This window comes from Harpegnathos saltator, unplaced genomic scaffold (genome assembly GCF_003227715.2).
Source record: "Harpegnathos saltator strain DR-91 unplaced genomic scaffold, Hsal_v8.6 scaffold485, whole genome shotgun sequence".
NCBI classification, from domain to species: domain Eukaryota; kingdom Metazoa; phylum Arthropoda; class Insecta; order Hymenoptera; family Formicidae; genus Harpegnathos; species Harpegnathos saltator.
The window spans coordinates 48,840-66,296 of NW_020230299.1; the positions used below are offsets into that span (position 1 = coordinate 48,840).

The window sequence follows — 17,457 nt, forward strand, 5'->3', positions numbered from 1 at the left end:
TTTTTACTTATTTTTCTAACAAATCTCGCTTAAATTACATAATATATACATCCGTGAAAATAATTGTACATAGTATCATTCTGCCCGTACATAATGTGTGGGATAATTACAATTGTACGGAAAAATCAATGTACAATCAGATAAATATATTTATAATAATATTTAAGAAAATCATGAATCATACGTTTCGTGATTTGTATATGTAATGTTTTTATATATGAAAAAAATATAAATCAGCAGACAAACATAGCATGAAATTTACAATTATATTTTTTGCTGAATAAAAATAGATTACATATACCTACAGATCTCTCTATATATTTTGATGATACTATCGTCCTCTCATTTCATCGAACCTGAATTGTATAGGAGTTTCCCTGAATCTCCACGTACGCGAATATGAATACTGACGTTTTAAGCCGTCGAATATAGTACGTTTTTCTCGACAATTCTTACAATAACTCTTTATCGGTACGTCACTTGATCAATCATCGCAGCAGCAACAATCACTCTTCCCAATCGTCTGTGTCGGGTTGAGAGTCATATTCACTGGTGGCGGAGTTTCTATCCGACGCGGATGCCTCGTTTGGCTTTGGCGGAGGCGGTATTAGACTTGACATTCTTTCTAAAGCACCAACTGTAGAGCCGGCGATACCTTTGCGTCTCAATGCTAATTTCGCATGTAAGTCTGCCATCAGATCTCCTCCGACAGAGGCCGAAGACCATCGATCGCGCTTCTTTTCGTCTGGTACAGTGGGCCTTAACTTCGCTCTGCCTATTCCGCCAGCGTCTCGTATCGCTGCCATCAAATTGGAACGATCATCTGTGATATTCCTCGCAGGTGGACGATTCACGGTTTTCTCTTTCTTTCCCGGGTTATCATTTGATAGGGGCACAGACGATTCCGCTGCTGGTGGCGGTGGAGGTGGCGGCGGTGGTGGCGGTGGAGGCGGCGGAGGTGCCATAATTTGCTGGTAATTACTTTTGCTATTACTTGCAGTACTATTTGCATTCGCGACGAGTGCAGGAGGCGGTGGTGGTGGCGCAGATTCCCGCGACGACATAGCCGTCGCGGCAGGCACGTTTTCAGTCAAAACGGGTAAACACGGTGCGTTATCCTCAATTTTCAATTGAGAGTCCCTCTCGTCACTATTTGGCGTTGGTAAGTCCAAACGTACGGTGGGTGTCGTGACCGCGGAAGATGGTGCAATAGGACTTTGCGAGTTAAGATCGAGCACAAATTTTTCATCGTCTACAATGCCTGGTAGGTCTGGAAGTGTCAGCGGTACATTTATTTGAGGAACCTGAAACATGTAAAAATTTCCTTGAGAATAAATTTCAAGATAAAACATACAATAGATTCTGCCAGTTTCCGGCACTCCTATGCAGATTTTATCAGATATTAAAGTAAATGAAGATTAAGAAAAAATAAATAATAATTTCTCATATCCTTTAATATTTGATAAAATATAAGAATATCGAGAATTGGTAGAATGTCAATTACTAAACGTTTCATTCTCTCCATGATATATATAAATTTAACATAGAGAAAAAAGAAACAGAAAGAATTTATAATTAATATAGACTATATGTCATTAAAATATGATTTATACTTATCAAGGTGTATTATATGAAAATTCTCACCTCTCCAAGAGTTGGGGTGTACAGATAGTTAGAAGACGAGTCCATTTCCGATGAAAGCCACGGTTGTACAATCGAGTCCGGCGCGTCCTCAATTTGCTGCTTGTCGTTAGATTGACGGGATGATCTCATGGACGTTTTTTCGTACGGACTGTCCATGCTATTGAACAATAGGAGAGCACTAACTGAAGATAATTGTGGTGGGAATGGTTCTTCGTCATCCTCGAGATTGTTCGTCTTTTTGCTGACCTTCGATCGTACATGGTAGAATTGTAGTTTCTCTTGAAGATTGATATTTGCGGCATACTGGCCGTCTTCTGTTTTACAGTTAGAAGATAAATATGACTCAGGAATATCTTTTATAGGCACAGAACACTTATAAATGCTTGGTATGATAGTCGAGCTTTTATGCTGTGGTGGTATGGTTACTCGATATTCTTTATAAGTATAGTTAGCTGGATATTTGGCAGCAGAATACATTTTTACTGCTTTCAAATTCAAGTTAGTTTGTAGATAGTGCAATCTATCTTCTAATTTTCTAGCTCTTTCTTTAATGTTGCTTAATCTGCAATATATTTATTTTACTATATATTACCATTATGTATTACCATTAGATATTTAAACAAATAATATATTTAAATTATATTATCCACATAATAAATATAAGGAATATGTTAAGATCCAAAGAGTTGATTATTTTCTTTACCTTTGTGTATTTTCTGAAAGCCTTCTATCAACACAATCAAATATATATGAAACTGCATCATCTAAATTATCCAGAGCTTCTGCTATTTGAACTATTGTCTCTTCGTGTCTCAGATTGTTTGGTATAATACCTGAAAATATAGAACATTTGATTGTTCTTCTAATTCTTATTGAACTTTTCATGTATATATTTTTACGTATATTATTATATTTATTTTTGTATTGTCTAATATACTTTATATATCTTAATTTTGTCTCAGGTATATTTCTATTATTCTGTTCATTATTAGGTTATATTACAATATATAAATATATATAATGCAAGCGTATAAATTTATACATTGTAAATAATATTGCAAAAACAAAAAATTTACATACCAATTTCGATTCGTTCTGGCATCTTGGTCCCGAAAAATCGCGAAAATATTTATTCCACAATGTGACAATACAGAAATTTTTGAGAAACGTTAAGAAAATTGATATAATTAAATTACAAATACATATGTATACATGTATTGTACAAAACTTGGCTATTGTATATATATTTCGGAGATATTTTACATGACATTTCATAAAAATGATACTCCCTGATGAAATGTGCAATGACACATGATATCAAAACAGAGTATACAGTTAGATCACTGACGAGGTAATGCTAGACTGTCAATCTAGACGGTAAATGTTCGTACTGGCAAAGGGGTTCCGAGAGGCCCGAAGATAATTTAAGAGTGATGACAATACCGACTGTTTCAGCTGCACCACCGACGATGGCTATACCGAAGATAACATGAATATTTGAATTTGTTTCTATCTTTAGAATTTATTTTTCAACTTTGAGGCAGAAAAAGAGAGGAGTAAAGAGAGAGAGAGAGAGACGAAGAGATAGTTTTTTGGAGTTTATATATAAACTTGAATTGCCCGAACTTATTAACTTTGATTTTATTCTCCAATTAATTTTCCTTGGAAGACAGTTTCCTTCAAGGTAGAAATCCAAAATTTTTTGGTATAAATCGAGCACAGGATACTTAATTATTTTATTGCCAGAAGACAATTAGTCTCCTCCCTCCGCTCAGCATAGAATAAATACTATATATATATATATATATATATATGAACAAATATTAATAAGAAAATTATTACCTATGCTGACAAACAAAAATAATATTTCTTGCTTTACGTGACAGCATCCCTTAAGATGTTTTAGGAACTTTAAGGTGCTATAATATTGTCTGAGGCTGCAAAATTTGTTATTTTGAACACTAAAAGAATGTTGGAAAAGTAATTGGACGCTAATGAAATGTTTACAAGAACATAAAAACTTTATTATGGTCCATAATATCAGGTATAGCAGTTACATTTATTTTACAAAGAATTATCTGAATATTTACGCTAGACACGGTAGATTTATACGAACACAGACAATGTGCATCATTTTCTTCTATTGTAGTACCCACGGAATGCTCGATCGCTTCTAATCGTGAAAGTATTACGTAAATCAATCTATATAATTGCGACAATGTAATGTCTATCAATATTGAAATACAGAGATATTATAGATACATTGGACGGATTGTACACACTCAAATTATAGTGAGATGAGCGTTATTGACTAATAAACGAGATACTTAGCGAATAGAGGCAATCGACTTGTATGACGTATTTTAATGAGGGCACATAAAACAGACTACCTCTTTTAAAATTTTTTAGAAGTACAATGTTTCAGGAATAATTTCTTAAATTTAATAAAGCTGAATTTTTGTACATATTAATATCTAAAATTTTAACATTTATATTTTTTTGTTATACTGCATTTTTCATGATTTTGCTGTTTAGTATGTTGATTTTATATTACTTCTAGAAAATTTAATATTTGTACATCAATTCATAGCGAAATTTGTTTTTTCAGGTTTATTTCTTTCTTTTATTATGTCATATAGTATAAAAAAACCAATTCTTATTTTCCTTATACTTACCTTAATTTTAGGAAGTTATCTTTGAAACATCGCACTTTTCGAATATGTTAAAAGACATTGACTTTTCTAAGCCGCCTAGGTGTGTCCTCTTAATTTGTTAAAGTATTATGTGTATTTACAGGATAAACTAATCTCAAAGGGGACAAGTACACAAAGCTATATTTTATTCACACACGCAGATATATCGTTCGCGGAATCACCAATAAAAGTATGGTAATCGGTGCGGATTGGTTTTAAGCATGTTACAACTAAATGTTCTCGAACACACTTAGGAAACCTAACTTAAGTTTTTAGCCGAAGACGAGAGCTAAATTGACGAAATACTTTCTTAGACCGTTTAGTTCGCCCTTCAGTCACTTCTTCCATGTGATCACTAGAAGAAAAGTAATGTTAGGAGATTTTATGATGTCGTACATTTCGCAACACCATCGTTAAATAATACTGTATATTTTGTTAATAACAGCAATTTTTCTCTCACACTCTCTCGCCTTCCCCCTTCTCTTTTTCGCTGATTTATCAAAAAGGACACACACGCACACACATCTATTTACATTATTATTTAAAATTATAATTTCGATTCCGAATTTTATTCGTCCGACATAAAAATGATACCTGTCGTAGAATTCGAATTGTATTCGTTGCTTTCGACATCGAATATGCGTCCTGATTAAGAAATCATCATTATTTCCGTTCATTATTTCCGTTACGTCTAACTTCATCAAACCAATGCACCAATGCTGAGAATCGTGGCCAGAAGTTTGATTACTTCTTATTCGACTACTTATGAAAGTTTATTTTTTATTTTCTTTAGACTGTTAGACTGTTAACGAAGTTAATATACTTATATATATGTATCAAGATATAAATATCGCAAGAACACAAAAAAGAGAACCCTTCGAAGTAACAGGCGTACATAATTATTCAGGCACGGGGAAAGAAATGTCAGTGTTTTTTTTTTAATCTCGAGGGGTATCAAGCACTGGAGACTGTCGGCCAGTTACGTCCGATATCCGATCAGTCAAAGAGACTCCAGTTAACGAAATTTCTATTCCCTCTCTCTTCGTTATATAACATCACGGAGACGAGACATTGCAATCCAAGAGAGGACGACTCGCCGATTAATTCGAGTCGGCTGTTTGAAAAAATCGAGATGCAGCGAGAGGCAACGATAATATCGCGCGCGACATATCGACGCAACCGGACGCATACCGACCAATCTACTATATCACAGAAACGGAGCTCTCCATTTCGCCCGCAGTCTTTTTCTCGTCACCGTCACCGCCACCGCCATTGCTATTACCGCAATCATCATCGTTGCGGCGATCGTCGACCTGTTGCTCGTCAGAGACTAGAGACGCGTCCTTCGTTAGGACCAAAGAGTCTTCGCCGATAGGCGCAGCGGCTTCGACTAGATTCTCGACGGACGCCGCCGCCGTCGGCTCCTCATGGCAGAAACTGCGGCGCAGGGACTGCTGGGTCCGCGCTGTGCCCCGGCGAATGCTGCTGCGTAGCAAGTTCGCCACGTCGGCGGCGGTCAGGTTCGAACTGGACATACTGGTGGTGTTCACGTACGACCTGCGACCGCGGTCGAGCGTCGAATGGGTGCGCTCGATCGCACGTCTCTCCACCATAGCGATCCTGCTGGTGGTACGGTCGATGGTGTTCGGCCGGTGCCATTCGACCGGCACATCGCTATTCTGATAGCTACGGCAATTCCCGGTATTGGTCACGTCCGGTCGCGGCTCGGTCATGTGGATCGCGATGTCGTGCGACGTTGGTATGCTACCGCCGCCATCGTTACCACTTTGCTGGTTCATTTCCACCAATACGGTCGCATAATCCGGAGGCGGTGGCTGTAACGCCGGTCTCTGTCTCGACGTCACGCTACTCTCGCCTAGGACATTCGCGATCCTGCGCACACTGCGCCGGAAACTCTGCCGCAACATCTTCGCAATTCTTGCGCCGGTTGCCGTGGTGTAGCTCGGTGGCGGCGTATATTTAGGCGGCGGATCCTCGAAGGGTATGTCCGTCGTCGCGGCGGGCAAAATCCCGTTGCCGTGTAAGCTGGTGCCGGTATCGCTGCCGATCTGGGTGTGCGCGTCGCGAGCGTCGTCTGGCTCCAATGGTGGCCGATAGAGCAGCTGAATCCTCTGTGATAAAAATCGGATTACTTGGTTAAAAGAGTGACAACATTGGACATTACATTTTGATATTCTTGGAAATACGTATATTTATACGTGTCATGTATATTTTAAATGTTTCTATTAAGTGGGCTAAAGGATTTGTCGTCTCCCCATTAAATTCTGGCTTGTAGAAAGTTACCGACTTGGATATTAAAAAATAAAACAGGAAAATTTCTCGTTGAATACTTAAAGAAATACTAAGTTGATGTTGTTTTTATATTCTGTTTATAAAAATTATTATTTTCTAATTATTTTTTTCGCAGTTTCATTTGACAGACACGACAAAACCTTTTGCACTAATCTGCTTCCATAGCAACTGACACTAGCGATAACAACTACTCGATAAACTATTTAGTGTAATGCAAAATATCAGTACTGTGCGCATGCGAGATTAACGCAAAGGAAGTTAACGAGAACTTACGCCATTACATTGTTCGCAGTGATTTACTGTTACCTCCACCTGTTCATTCTATCGTCGGCAAGAACAGAAAGCGTGAAAGATACTTAGTGATTTGTAGTGTGTGTTTGTATGTGTGTGTAATAGCACGTGGATCGCTAGCAAGGAAAGTTAGGGAACGCGGAAATTCAAAAAATTCTGAAACTTTATGTGCAAGTAAAGTAGTTCATCCGTAATGTAAAATTATGATATAAAATATTAATTCAATAACAAGACGCAGCATACAGCGCAATTCAAAAGCGCCTACCTACAGCACACCGCCTATAGCTCTATGTGATTGTCCATCTCTAAAAAATGTAATCACCTCCAGTTTCTATTGTTATATATGAATGAATTTGATATACGATACTCATTATTTTTGCCCTAAGAACAACTTTAACATTTTTTAAAGTAATGAGGAGGAAGGGGATTTAAAAAATTTTTCAATTTTGCAAAATCTGAATATACAGTTGCAAAGAAAATACGCTACTTGAAATACACTATAACTTTTATGTAAGTCATTTTGCATATGTCTCGTATTTTAAAAGATATACGCTAAACATGAAAATGGTTTTTTTCTCCGAACGGTGGTTTCACCCCCTCAGACTGGAATTACTTGCAAAGTTTCAGAATTTTTTGAATTTTCGCGTTCCCTAACCTTCTTTGTTAGTAGTATAAGATTCTGTTGACACAAATAACTTTGCAGGAAGAACAATCGGGCGGAAATGTTTGAAACATTTAATATAGTCTTTACGACGCAAATAGATTGCAAAATAAAACATATGGCTAAATATTTTCAGAAAGAAGATACAAGATAAAACTGCGTGCCTGGTCTTGTTTGATAAGTACGTTTCTCTGTTAACAAACACATGACAGTTTTCGTTTATTCACGTTGAACGATTGTCGATATGTATGCGTCTATATAGAGTTGAATACAAACACTATGATAAAATTACAATCAACCATGTGTGCATCGCTGCTTCTCGTGTGCTTTTTCTACTCGCGAAATCGTTTTTTAATATTACTGTTTAAACATTAATTTTGTTATTTCTTCTTTATACACGATCGATTTACTTCCAATAAAAAAATGCTGAAATGGTGAATTACAACTTCGTGAAAACAATGGGGTGGACTTACGTCAAATATATCAGGTGGTCCTTTGTTCAAATATCGACACGTCTGTATGATACCCACTGCCGGTACTGTTAGTATTGGTATCAACTGAATTGCAGTGCCGAGTTGCCTTGCCCACACGGCCCAGTATTCTTTGCTCGCACGACGATAATAATAGAGGTCCCGGAAGCCGCCACTTTTGAATATTGTAATAGTGAGGACCTACGGTAAAGTAACATGATGACGTTGAGTGTGATTGAATGTAAATCTGATGATTACCATCAAAGTCTAGGGTACTTACCAGTAAAGCCACAGGGAGAATGACGTTCCACGTAAAGGATAACAGAGGACCGGCCCAGTATCTGAGGCATCGTCCTGTCGGTGGAAATAATTCGGCCACGACTGCTTCTCCGGTATGTGGACGTCCACGAACCGCGAACACGGCGCCGACTTGCATTAAATATAGGATAATTATCCACCATGCACCACCGACAGTGTAATCAAGATAGTAGACGACATAAATACCCAGCTGCAAACAACACAAAAATACATCATAATGATTAAACGTAACATTTTTTTTTATATTTAGTTATATTTTCATCAGAATTGTAACTGAAAGGGGATGTTGTATTTAAAAGTTAAAATGTTATTAGCATGATTCAACTATTATTATTAGAATCATTTCAGCATTATTATTATAAACTCATTAACAATTAATTTAATAAGTCTGATAACTAATACAAATTATTACCAGTATATTTACGCAATAGATCTTGTTATTATATATTGTTATCGTCAAATTTGTGTGTCGTATTATATATTATCATTTATTATTCATTGCTTTTCATCATTAACATTAGATTAATCATTGGCAAATTAATCGTTAAAGATAGTACAATCACTGAGCTACTAATGACGTCATCGAAGCACTCGCTTTTACATCCCGCACTTGTATATCGAAAAACATGGCGTTATTCTTCGTATAACCGGGATATCTGCTCAGCGTCGTATGAGGGATGAACATATAGAAGTCGGATTTCTTATCAGGATCATCTGAATCATCCTTATGTCGGCCAATGGTTTTTACGATTTTTTTCACGTCGTTCGCAGGATTGTCTTGATCGCGAAGGACTACGGAGGCTTTGAGTACACAAGGCCAATCAAGCAGAGGATCCCATTTGCCACTTTCCACGCGTAGACAACCGATGATGTGACGATCTTTCCATTGACCTTTGCCGTTCAGAAATAACTCAATTCGTAGAGTGTAGCCGTATTTCTTATTAAAAAATATTGGACTGTAGAGTGCACGATCGTTCTCCTTGGCCTCGTTCATCATCTCCCTGTAACCATCGATTCGCCATATAATATGACCATTTGTCGAGCCGCATTCGTCCTTTTCCGCCGCGCAGACACACGAACTCGCCGGAGATTCTGCTCTGGAATTATCCGCGATCAACTCCTCGAGGTACTTAAGATTCTCCTTTATTTGAAACTTCAGGCCTTTCAGATCGGACTTCTGTCTGGCCATGTCCTCGGAAAGCTTGCGAACTACTTCGAGCAGATTATCCATGTCTTTCGACAAGGTGTCGTGCTTGGACGTCAATTCTTTCGAGTCCTTGCATCTCATCTCCAATTCGAGCTTTAGATCATTGATACGCTGTGTCTGCTCTTGCCACATGTCGCTCACGCGCACACCCTCTTTGGCAACGAACGTTTTGAGATCTCTCAATTCTTTGAACCAATCGTCCAGCACACGCTCGTGCTTACCTCGTTCGCCAGTCAATTCTCCCCCGAACAGTTTCAGCTGCTCGGAGATTTGTCGGAAACTCACGCTGGTGCGATGCTGTGCGTTGTCAGTGATAATCTCCAAATCATCCAATCTCCGACACAGTAAAGAGTTGTTGACACGAGCCTCCTCGACTGCCTCTACGATGCTCGACTGCAACGCAGCGAGAGATTCCTGCTGAGAATGCAGCAAGTTCAAATTTCTCGAGAACGCTTCGTGCAGGTAAACCCGCTCCTTTTCTCCATGATCGATGGCCAGACGCAGTAGCGTTAATATCGAGAATACTTTCTCTTTCCACACCGAGTCTTCGGCGTCTCTCGTTTGGTTGATTTTTTTCGACATTCTTTTGACGCATGATTTCTGATGACCTTCCAGGTATTTACGAGGCACATAAACGCCGCACTTGTTCGAGCATTCCTCCAAAATGGACGCGCAGTGCGTCATATGTTCCGACAAGTACTTCTCTTCCAGAAATTCATTGCAGAAGTAGCAAGGCACGCTACGGCTCACTATTGTGTGAACGTGATTACTCATATTTCGTTCCATACTCATGTGAGTTTCGTTTCGACGTGAACGCACTCGCGATACTGCGTGGTCTCGCATGGTGCGAGTGAAAAAACTTAGGCCGATAACAATTCTGGGTAAATGAGAGATTACGCGATATATCTGATAAGAGCAGTTGGGGAGCTCGCGCAGAGATGGAAGATAATATTACAGGCATACATTCGACGTTACATATTTACGCGACACATCTGTATCACTTGTATTACACCGCATAAATTAAATCGTGATATTCACGACGGCGCATCCCCAACCAATAATACGGTTATTTGTATGCACGGTTATTTGTAACATGTAATCAAGGGGCCGTACTTGCTCGTTTATATCCATCCGCCGATAAGTAACGATAAATCTATCAAAAAGATTTATTATCTTTGACTAAGTACACTATGAAGAATTCAGGCGTACCTCCGTAGCCATAGGCAATCCGAGTATGTAGGCACAAGCGCAGCTGAAGAATGTGATGGTCGTCTCCCAAAGTTTCATCATCTTCGTATTGATGGCCATTATGCCAGTTATTACACAATGCCAAATAGCCAACTGGAATGTTACAGCAAATACTTAAATATCTTTACACCTCGTTACACGTGTAGATGTAGACGTACTATCGTGTATTCTGCTGAAGAATCAGTTTCGAAATTCGAAAACTTGGTCAATTTCTTCGAAAGATCATAACTGCGGAATCCAAATACCGAGATAACCTCGCGAAATCCAATTTTGTCGAAGTAACCGTAATGTCCCGAAAGGGAATTATTATCTCAAAAACAATATATACAGGTTTATTAATATGTATCCATGTGGATATACTTTTGCTGCACATTCGCTGATGTTGATTCTCTGACACTTATTATATCCAGATATAGGATCTTTTATCACATGAATTATTCTACATCACATATTGTATGATTGTTCGAGAAAACAGCAACGATATTCTAAATATTATTCAGCAAAGCAGTGTTTGTACTGCGAAATATAAATTAAAGAAATAATGAAATATTGTATGATTTCCTCATTACTTCAGTAAAATTTCTCCTCGAGGAATTGTTTCAATATTCGGATTTCGATATGATAACTTTTTTAAGAAATTGTCCCACTTTTTGATCTTTAACGTTTCCTTTTCAGGACTATTCGCGTCCGTTATACGCTTATCCGTTAAAATAGATAATTAACTATATATCGAATATATGAATCTTAATTAAATTACATAGAATAAATTACGAAGTTTTATTTATAGCAGCTTATTCATCAAAATACCATACCTGCTGCGCGATTCCAAATAAGATGATGATGAAGTAAAACAGGACCGCCCAGAACGGTGATACTTGTTCTGTACCTAACATTGCCAACGTCGCAGGTACCAATTCAGTGCATAGCCTTAACACCTGGTATCCCGACTCAGTGCTCACGTCCGTGTTAGGTCGGATCACGCGTTGACCAAGAAGAAAAGACGCGTGGGACATGAATCTCTCCGGTGTGGTGCTGTATTCCGGCGGTGCTTGTTGATTGGCAAACCTCATAAACGTATACCCTGATATCCTCTCTGAAATCGTTCGGGAATAACCATGAGTGTAAATACATATACAGATGCACTGATCCGATCGTTTGGGCGGACGAGATGGCGATACGCTTACCGAACGAACTGGTAGTGTAAATGTAGCCGTGATGGTTGAGAATCTGTACACAAGTGTTCGCTAAGAATGCTGCGAGAAGGAGAACGGCAAACGTCAAGACCACCACGAGGCTCGTATCTCGCTGCAGGAGATGCTTGTGCTTGTTATGAGCCGCTATCTGAAACGGCAGTACATGAGCTAATGAGATACTGTACGATCGCGTTCGAGTGTTGCGAATCGCCGCGAAAATAAAATAATAATTCTAACTGAGCGATAGTTTGTTAGTTGCTATCGACGATACCTGCATAGCCGCCGCACCAAGTAAACCCCATGTGAGGAAGACCTCGTTCGAGGCAGCCACCCATGACTTCCCGTTGATGAAGAATTCGCTCCAGACAGTGGCAGGGAAAAGTTGGTGTTGTATTGAACCGGTCGCGTTGAGGCCCAGCAGCTTCGCGCAGAGAACCAGCGTCCCGACCACGGGCACTAATGTGAACACGTACACCACTTTTCCATAGGACCTTAGACCTGCGTAAATAAATAATAAACAACATAACAAATTTTCCCTTACATTCCGGTAAATTGACGAATGCTATGGCATTTTGTACTGGCTGCATTTTACAGTAGAGACGCTCAGTAATACAGATTTGAAGATCTTTCACCTGCTATATACGTGATTCAATTAAATTCTTTGTTACTGTTTTAATTTATAAATCTATAAATGTTAGCAGAATTTTGTTAGAAAAAATTAGAAGTTGTTGCAGACAATATTAACGATGGAAAGTTTTTTCGACTCCCATTTAAACGAGAAATACTTACCTTTGCTCAATGAAACAAACACGATCATCCATACAACTGCTAAGTTGAAGGCCACTTGGAACTTCAGTGTTACTACACCAGGATCAGTGTCGTTCAAATGGTGTCTCTGTAGCACAGCACCGCTAAAATAATCCGGAACAGTTTCATGCAATTTGTACGAAGTAGTGGTGTTGTGCGTGGGACGGCTGTCTTCTCGGTAAAGAAGAAACGGTTCTGCCCATCGATACTTGTCCTGCTTCGTTATGAACGAATCTCTGCAATCAATGTACCACGCATTTTGTCCTACTTGATCAACGGCATGATATTATAGCCTCGATGTGCATAAATGATAATGCTGGATGCTCGGATAAACATGAAGAATGTTCAGATTAGAAACGGGTCAATATGAATTTACAAATATGATGAATCTATCGATATTGTTCATAAATCAATCTGTAATTTTCATTATTTGTGTTGTTGATTTGTCAAAAATTGCCGATAATACGATTACGCGGACCCTTATAAAAAATTATAAAAAAAAGAAGCAATGATTGATCTGCAGATGAAATTTTTGTTACGAAACAGGAAATACGAAACGCGAATAAAACTAATTCTCTTAATTGTCTGAAAACCATGATTTCTATATCCAATTGTTCTCATCTTTTTTTAATTTTTCTTTCTCGTGATTCGATCCATCTTCCAAATTTCAATTTAATTATACATTTAAATTCCGCATCATTGAAAATAGACCTCAAAACAAATATCGAAATGTACCTGAAGTACACAAACATCCATGATACACCGACTATACTGTAGATACCGATGAGAGCTTGCGCAGCGAGCAGAGCTATTCCGACACCTTGAAAAATCGGCGAAATCCTCCACATATCCACAGAACCAGCCGCCAGTCTTTGTCCGAGGCACACGTGTAACGTTAATAACGGGATACCCAGTATGAGAGATAAAATCAGGAACTGTACAATGAAGTTTGCTGTAAGGAAGAAGATGCCACAAGTTAAATGAAACAAAATAAAACAAAACAAAATAAAATGAAATAAAACAAAATAAACGGAATTGCTTGCACTCCGCAAGAAAGTATTCGTAATTGCCTCACAATTCTCGATGAGTATCGGCTACCTGTTGAAGGTGGTTAATTAACTGTTTCTTCGGTGAAAATATTCGACAAAAATCGATTATTATTTTTAGAAACAGTCTCGGGATTAACTATTGGTTTTATGAAGGACAAGGTCATGGTATGAATTATTATCAATGAACAATAATTATGGGTTTGCTATTAATTTTAAGAAGATATGCTTCGTAATTACGCTACATTTGTTAAAAGAAATCTATAATTTTATAGAACCAATAATATAATTTTACTGACTTCCAATTTTTCGATACAAATGACCCATGAAAAGAACTTAACATTAATGTGATACATTGTATCACACTTCTGCCGTTATATATAAAAAAAACAAAGAAAAAAAAAAAAGAAAAAACAGATCGATTTCGCGTGTCTGAATTATTCAAATCTGATACGTGCGACCCGATGCGATCCGATGATAGATGATCAAGTATTTTTCATTTTATCTCATATGGAAGTAGTTCGTGTAACGACTTGTGAAAAAATTTTGGCAGACATGCATTGTTCCGAAAAATCAAAGTTTCGGAATTTACAAAGACTAAGACAATTTCCTGAAAAGCCACAATACCGAAATTTGAATACCGAGAAATAATATCCCAAAATATAATTTTCCCAAAGTATACAATTATTCAGAGGACAGACTGTTACCTCGAAAATAGCATACATACACATAATAGCATACAAATTTTTAATTTTATGGAATTTCAATATATTTTTATGAATACTTTTACGACAGCAACATAGTCAATTGTAATTGCTCGATGCACTCACCTCCGAACTGTATACTAAGAATGGCGAATCTACTGATATTAAAAAGTCCCAGAGTACAACCGAGACAGGCGAGAGCCGGGCTAAGGGCATGAGGCCATCTTCCCAATGAATTCTCATCCTCGTCGTCATCTTCGTTGCGTCTATCGACGTCTCTTTGTCTTTCGCATATCCTGGAAGCAATACAAAAATATACAAATGATATTTCCAAATACGATTATAAATACGTTCAGATCAAATCTTATCTGAAATAAATGTCGGGAAGAAAAATGTTAAGATATCTGTTAATCTCGATAGGATAGAAACGTCGTAAAGTGATGTTGGCAATAAATGCAAATGCGTTCGTATTGCATATGTCTCGACTTCCGATTACGATCCACGAGCTGATGCCGTCTGAGGTCACGTCAATCCACGTTGAAATTAGGTCGAGTGCAGTGTGTTTTATCGCGCGCGCTGTTTCAATACGGAAAAAGATTTATCGTCGGTCGCGAACTTATCCGTCCGATCCTACGAGATGCACGCAGCTTGCGAAGAATCGTTTCACGTTAGATACCAAGAGAACATCGTCGTCCACGATGGGACTAACCTAGGTGGAAAATGTTCGTCTTTCACTATAATCACCATGATAAATCATCACGGTGATTAGGGGGCTCGAAAATCCAATAAGACGATTTCCGACGATACGCGACGAGCATCAACGGTGAATTATGCCGCGGGCTTAGCTTGTACTTAACGTAATTATTCTAACGGGCATTAAATCACGAACGACAGCGGACACACCCCGTGGGTCGCACGGTAATGGCGATAACAGATCGACCATCAGATCAATACCGTTATCGGGCAATAGAAAGGCAAAACAAGGGAGACGAGGCACCGCGGCTCGATGCTTTCGCACTAGAGCAGCAGTTTCTTCGCGCGTGGAAACTCGTGGGCATGCATTGTCCCGAGAAAAAAGGTATATCGAAATCTACAAAGACAATTTCTTGAAAAGTTATCACTTCGAAGTCCGAATATACCGAGATGATTTTCCGAAATGCAACTTTGTCAAAATATTGGGATTGTCTTGCTGTACAATCAAGTATATTAATATCTACTGATTTAATCATTATCAGAATAGAATAACTTTATAATACAAACAGACAGAAGAGCTCCAAAGGCTTTCAGTACAGAATTGCTGAATCAATAATTCTAAAATATTTTACTTCTTTTAATTCAGTTTATTTATTTAGTAAAATAGTAACATTAATATATATATATATGTATATATGTATATATATATATATATATTTAGTCGAAGTGTTATTACATGTGAGAAAACGCTCTTGTTTGGTGTTGCTCGTTAACACGGTAGTACGTTAATATGCTGATTTTTGTTTATTGTTTCAATGTTCAAATGTTCATCAAAGATAAATACCTAAACGTAACTTGCGACGTATATACTCTAATCGCGTCCATTTTTATAATCGAGTCAATACTCGATCTGAGATTTCAGCTCGCAAGTATTTGATATTACGGGTACATATCTTGCGTCGTCATAATATGCAAAAAAATTCTTCAAAAATTTTATCGCTGCTATACGAAGCTGCCGGCGCTTGTAAAATTGATAGTCATCGCATGTCATTAACTGCATAGCAGCGAATCACGAGTTCATCGATTCAGTTGACGCAATTACGTTGATTGCATGCAAAAGATATGATTGTACAATAAAAGAAGAACAGTCTAGACTAATAGCTATATAACAATTTATATAATACAGGTAATCGGTGGAATACGTTCTTATCAATCAATTATCATATGCTGTAACTGATATTTTATGCTCCTCTGCGTACGACAGGATCTCGAAGATGCATTCCTGAGGCTTTATTTTGGACGAACGTTAAATATATCAATGTTTTCAAATCTACATTCCGTGTTTTTTTTTTATATTAATATTACATCATTATTTCGGGTTGAGGATTAAAAAGACATACGTAACGCTCGATATAACGCAAATTGAAGCGTGTAATTTCACGTGAAGCGTGAAGTTGGTTTTATATATTCCTTACTGTTTTAAATCATGTCCTTTAACAAATTCAGGAAAAAAGTGTTAAGTTATAATTATAAATTATAAAAAATTAGAAGATTGTAAAAAAAATTATAATTGTAATTTAACACATTTTTTAACGTATTTAGTGACGTGATTTAAAATGTTAAGAAATATATAAAGAGAGCTTCAGTCAAAGTAAAATAACTTGTGTACAAATATAATTAATTTAAAATTACAATTATTTTCTTCAATCGTGAAGAATTGATCTTTACTACGGGAACTTTATTCGTGCGCATATGTTTCTTGTTACAACGAGAAAACCTCAGTCGTTACCTTGAACTAATCCTTATCATGAATAGCTCGCACATAGCGACGCGGAATCAAAATAATACGCCGGTGCAATCAAAATCAAATGTTTTTGTCGCAATCTTCGAAGTTGCGGAGGAGGGACGATACAAATCATAAAATGCAAAGAATGTCCAGAGTATGAGATATCGATCTGATATCGTCAATGGATCAGACTTGGAAGGATAAGATGATCATTCTTTTATTGTTCTTTCATATCACGGCAGCAACGACACAGTAAAGTGAAATAAAGATGAATTTTTAATTGACGTTACGGATATTTCGAATAAACGGAAGTTCGAAGATCGTTAAAGATTCTATTCGAACACCATAAGGGGGACGGGAGCGGAAAAATCGATAGGACCGTC

At 37.7% G+C, this 17,457-nt stretch overlaps 3 protein-coding genes across 5 annotated transcripts in view; all 3 read right to left on the reverse strand.

Moving 5' to 3' along the window:
* Positions 1-19: 19 nt before the first annotated feature.
* Positions 20-2,941, reverse strand: LOC105192311 (WASH complex subunit 1). The gene is made up of 4 exons (XM_011156360.3): positions 2,725-2,941; positions 2,348-2,477; positions 1,645-2,206; positions 20-1,304 (listed from the first exon to the last, which is right to left on the reverse strand). The coding sequence occupies exons 1-4, from the start codon at positions 2,744-2,746 to the stop codon at positions 507-509; spliced, it is 1,512 nt and encodes a 503-aa protein (XP_011154662.1). The 5' UTR covers positions 2,747-2,941; the 3' UTR covers positions 20-506.
* Positions 2,942-3,644: 703 nt separating this feature from the next.
* The window catches only part of LOC105192310 (uncharacterized), a 56,093-nt gene continuing 42,280 nt past the window's right edge, over positions 3,645-17,457 (reverse strand). For 2 of the 3 annotated variants that reach the window (XM_011156357.3, XM_011156358.3), the window contains exons 4-14: positions 14,722-14,891; positions 13,581-13,797; positions 12,828-13,081; positions 12,310-12,536; positions 12,030-12,186; positions 11,658-11,938; positions 10,807-10,938; positions 8,353-8,580; positions 8,076-8,273; positions 6,924-6,971; positions 3,645-6,469 (exon numbers count right to left, since the gene is read on the reverse strand). In XM_011156357.3, coding sequence (XP_011154659.2) covers positions 5,540-6,469; positions 6,924-6,971; positions 8,076-8,273; positions 8,353-8,580; positions 10,807-10,938; positions 11,658-11,938; positions 12,030-12,186; positions 12,310-12,536; positions 12,828-13,081; positions 13,581-13,797; positions 14,722-14,891 — 2,842 coding nt within the window. In that variant the 3' untranslated portion in view covers positions 3,645-5,539. The remainder of the gene's footprint in view (positions 6,470-6,923; positions 6,972-8,075; positions 8,274-8,352; positions 8,581-10,806; positions 10,939-11,657; positions 11,939-12,029; positions 12,187-12,309; positions 12,537-12,827; positions 13,082-13,580; positions 13,798-14,721; positions 14,892-17,457) is intronic. The other variant, XM_025302290.1, reaches the window with a different exon arrangement.
* Positions 8,865-10,799, reverse strand: LOC109504705 (TNF receptor-associated factor 2). The gene has a single exon (XM_019845618.2). It carries the CDS (start codon positions 10,438-10,440, stop codon positions 8,950-8,952), a length of 1,491 nt encoding a protein of 496 aa, XP_019701177.2. The 5' UTR covers positions 10,441-10,799; the 3' UTR covers positions 8,865-8,949.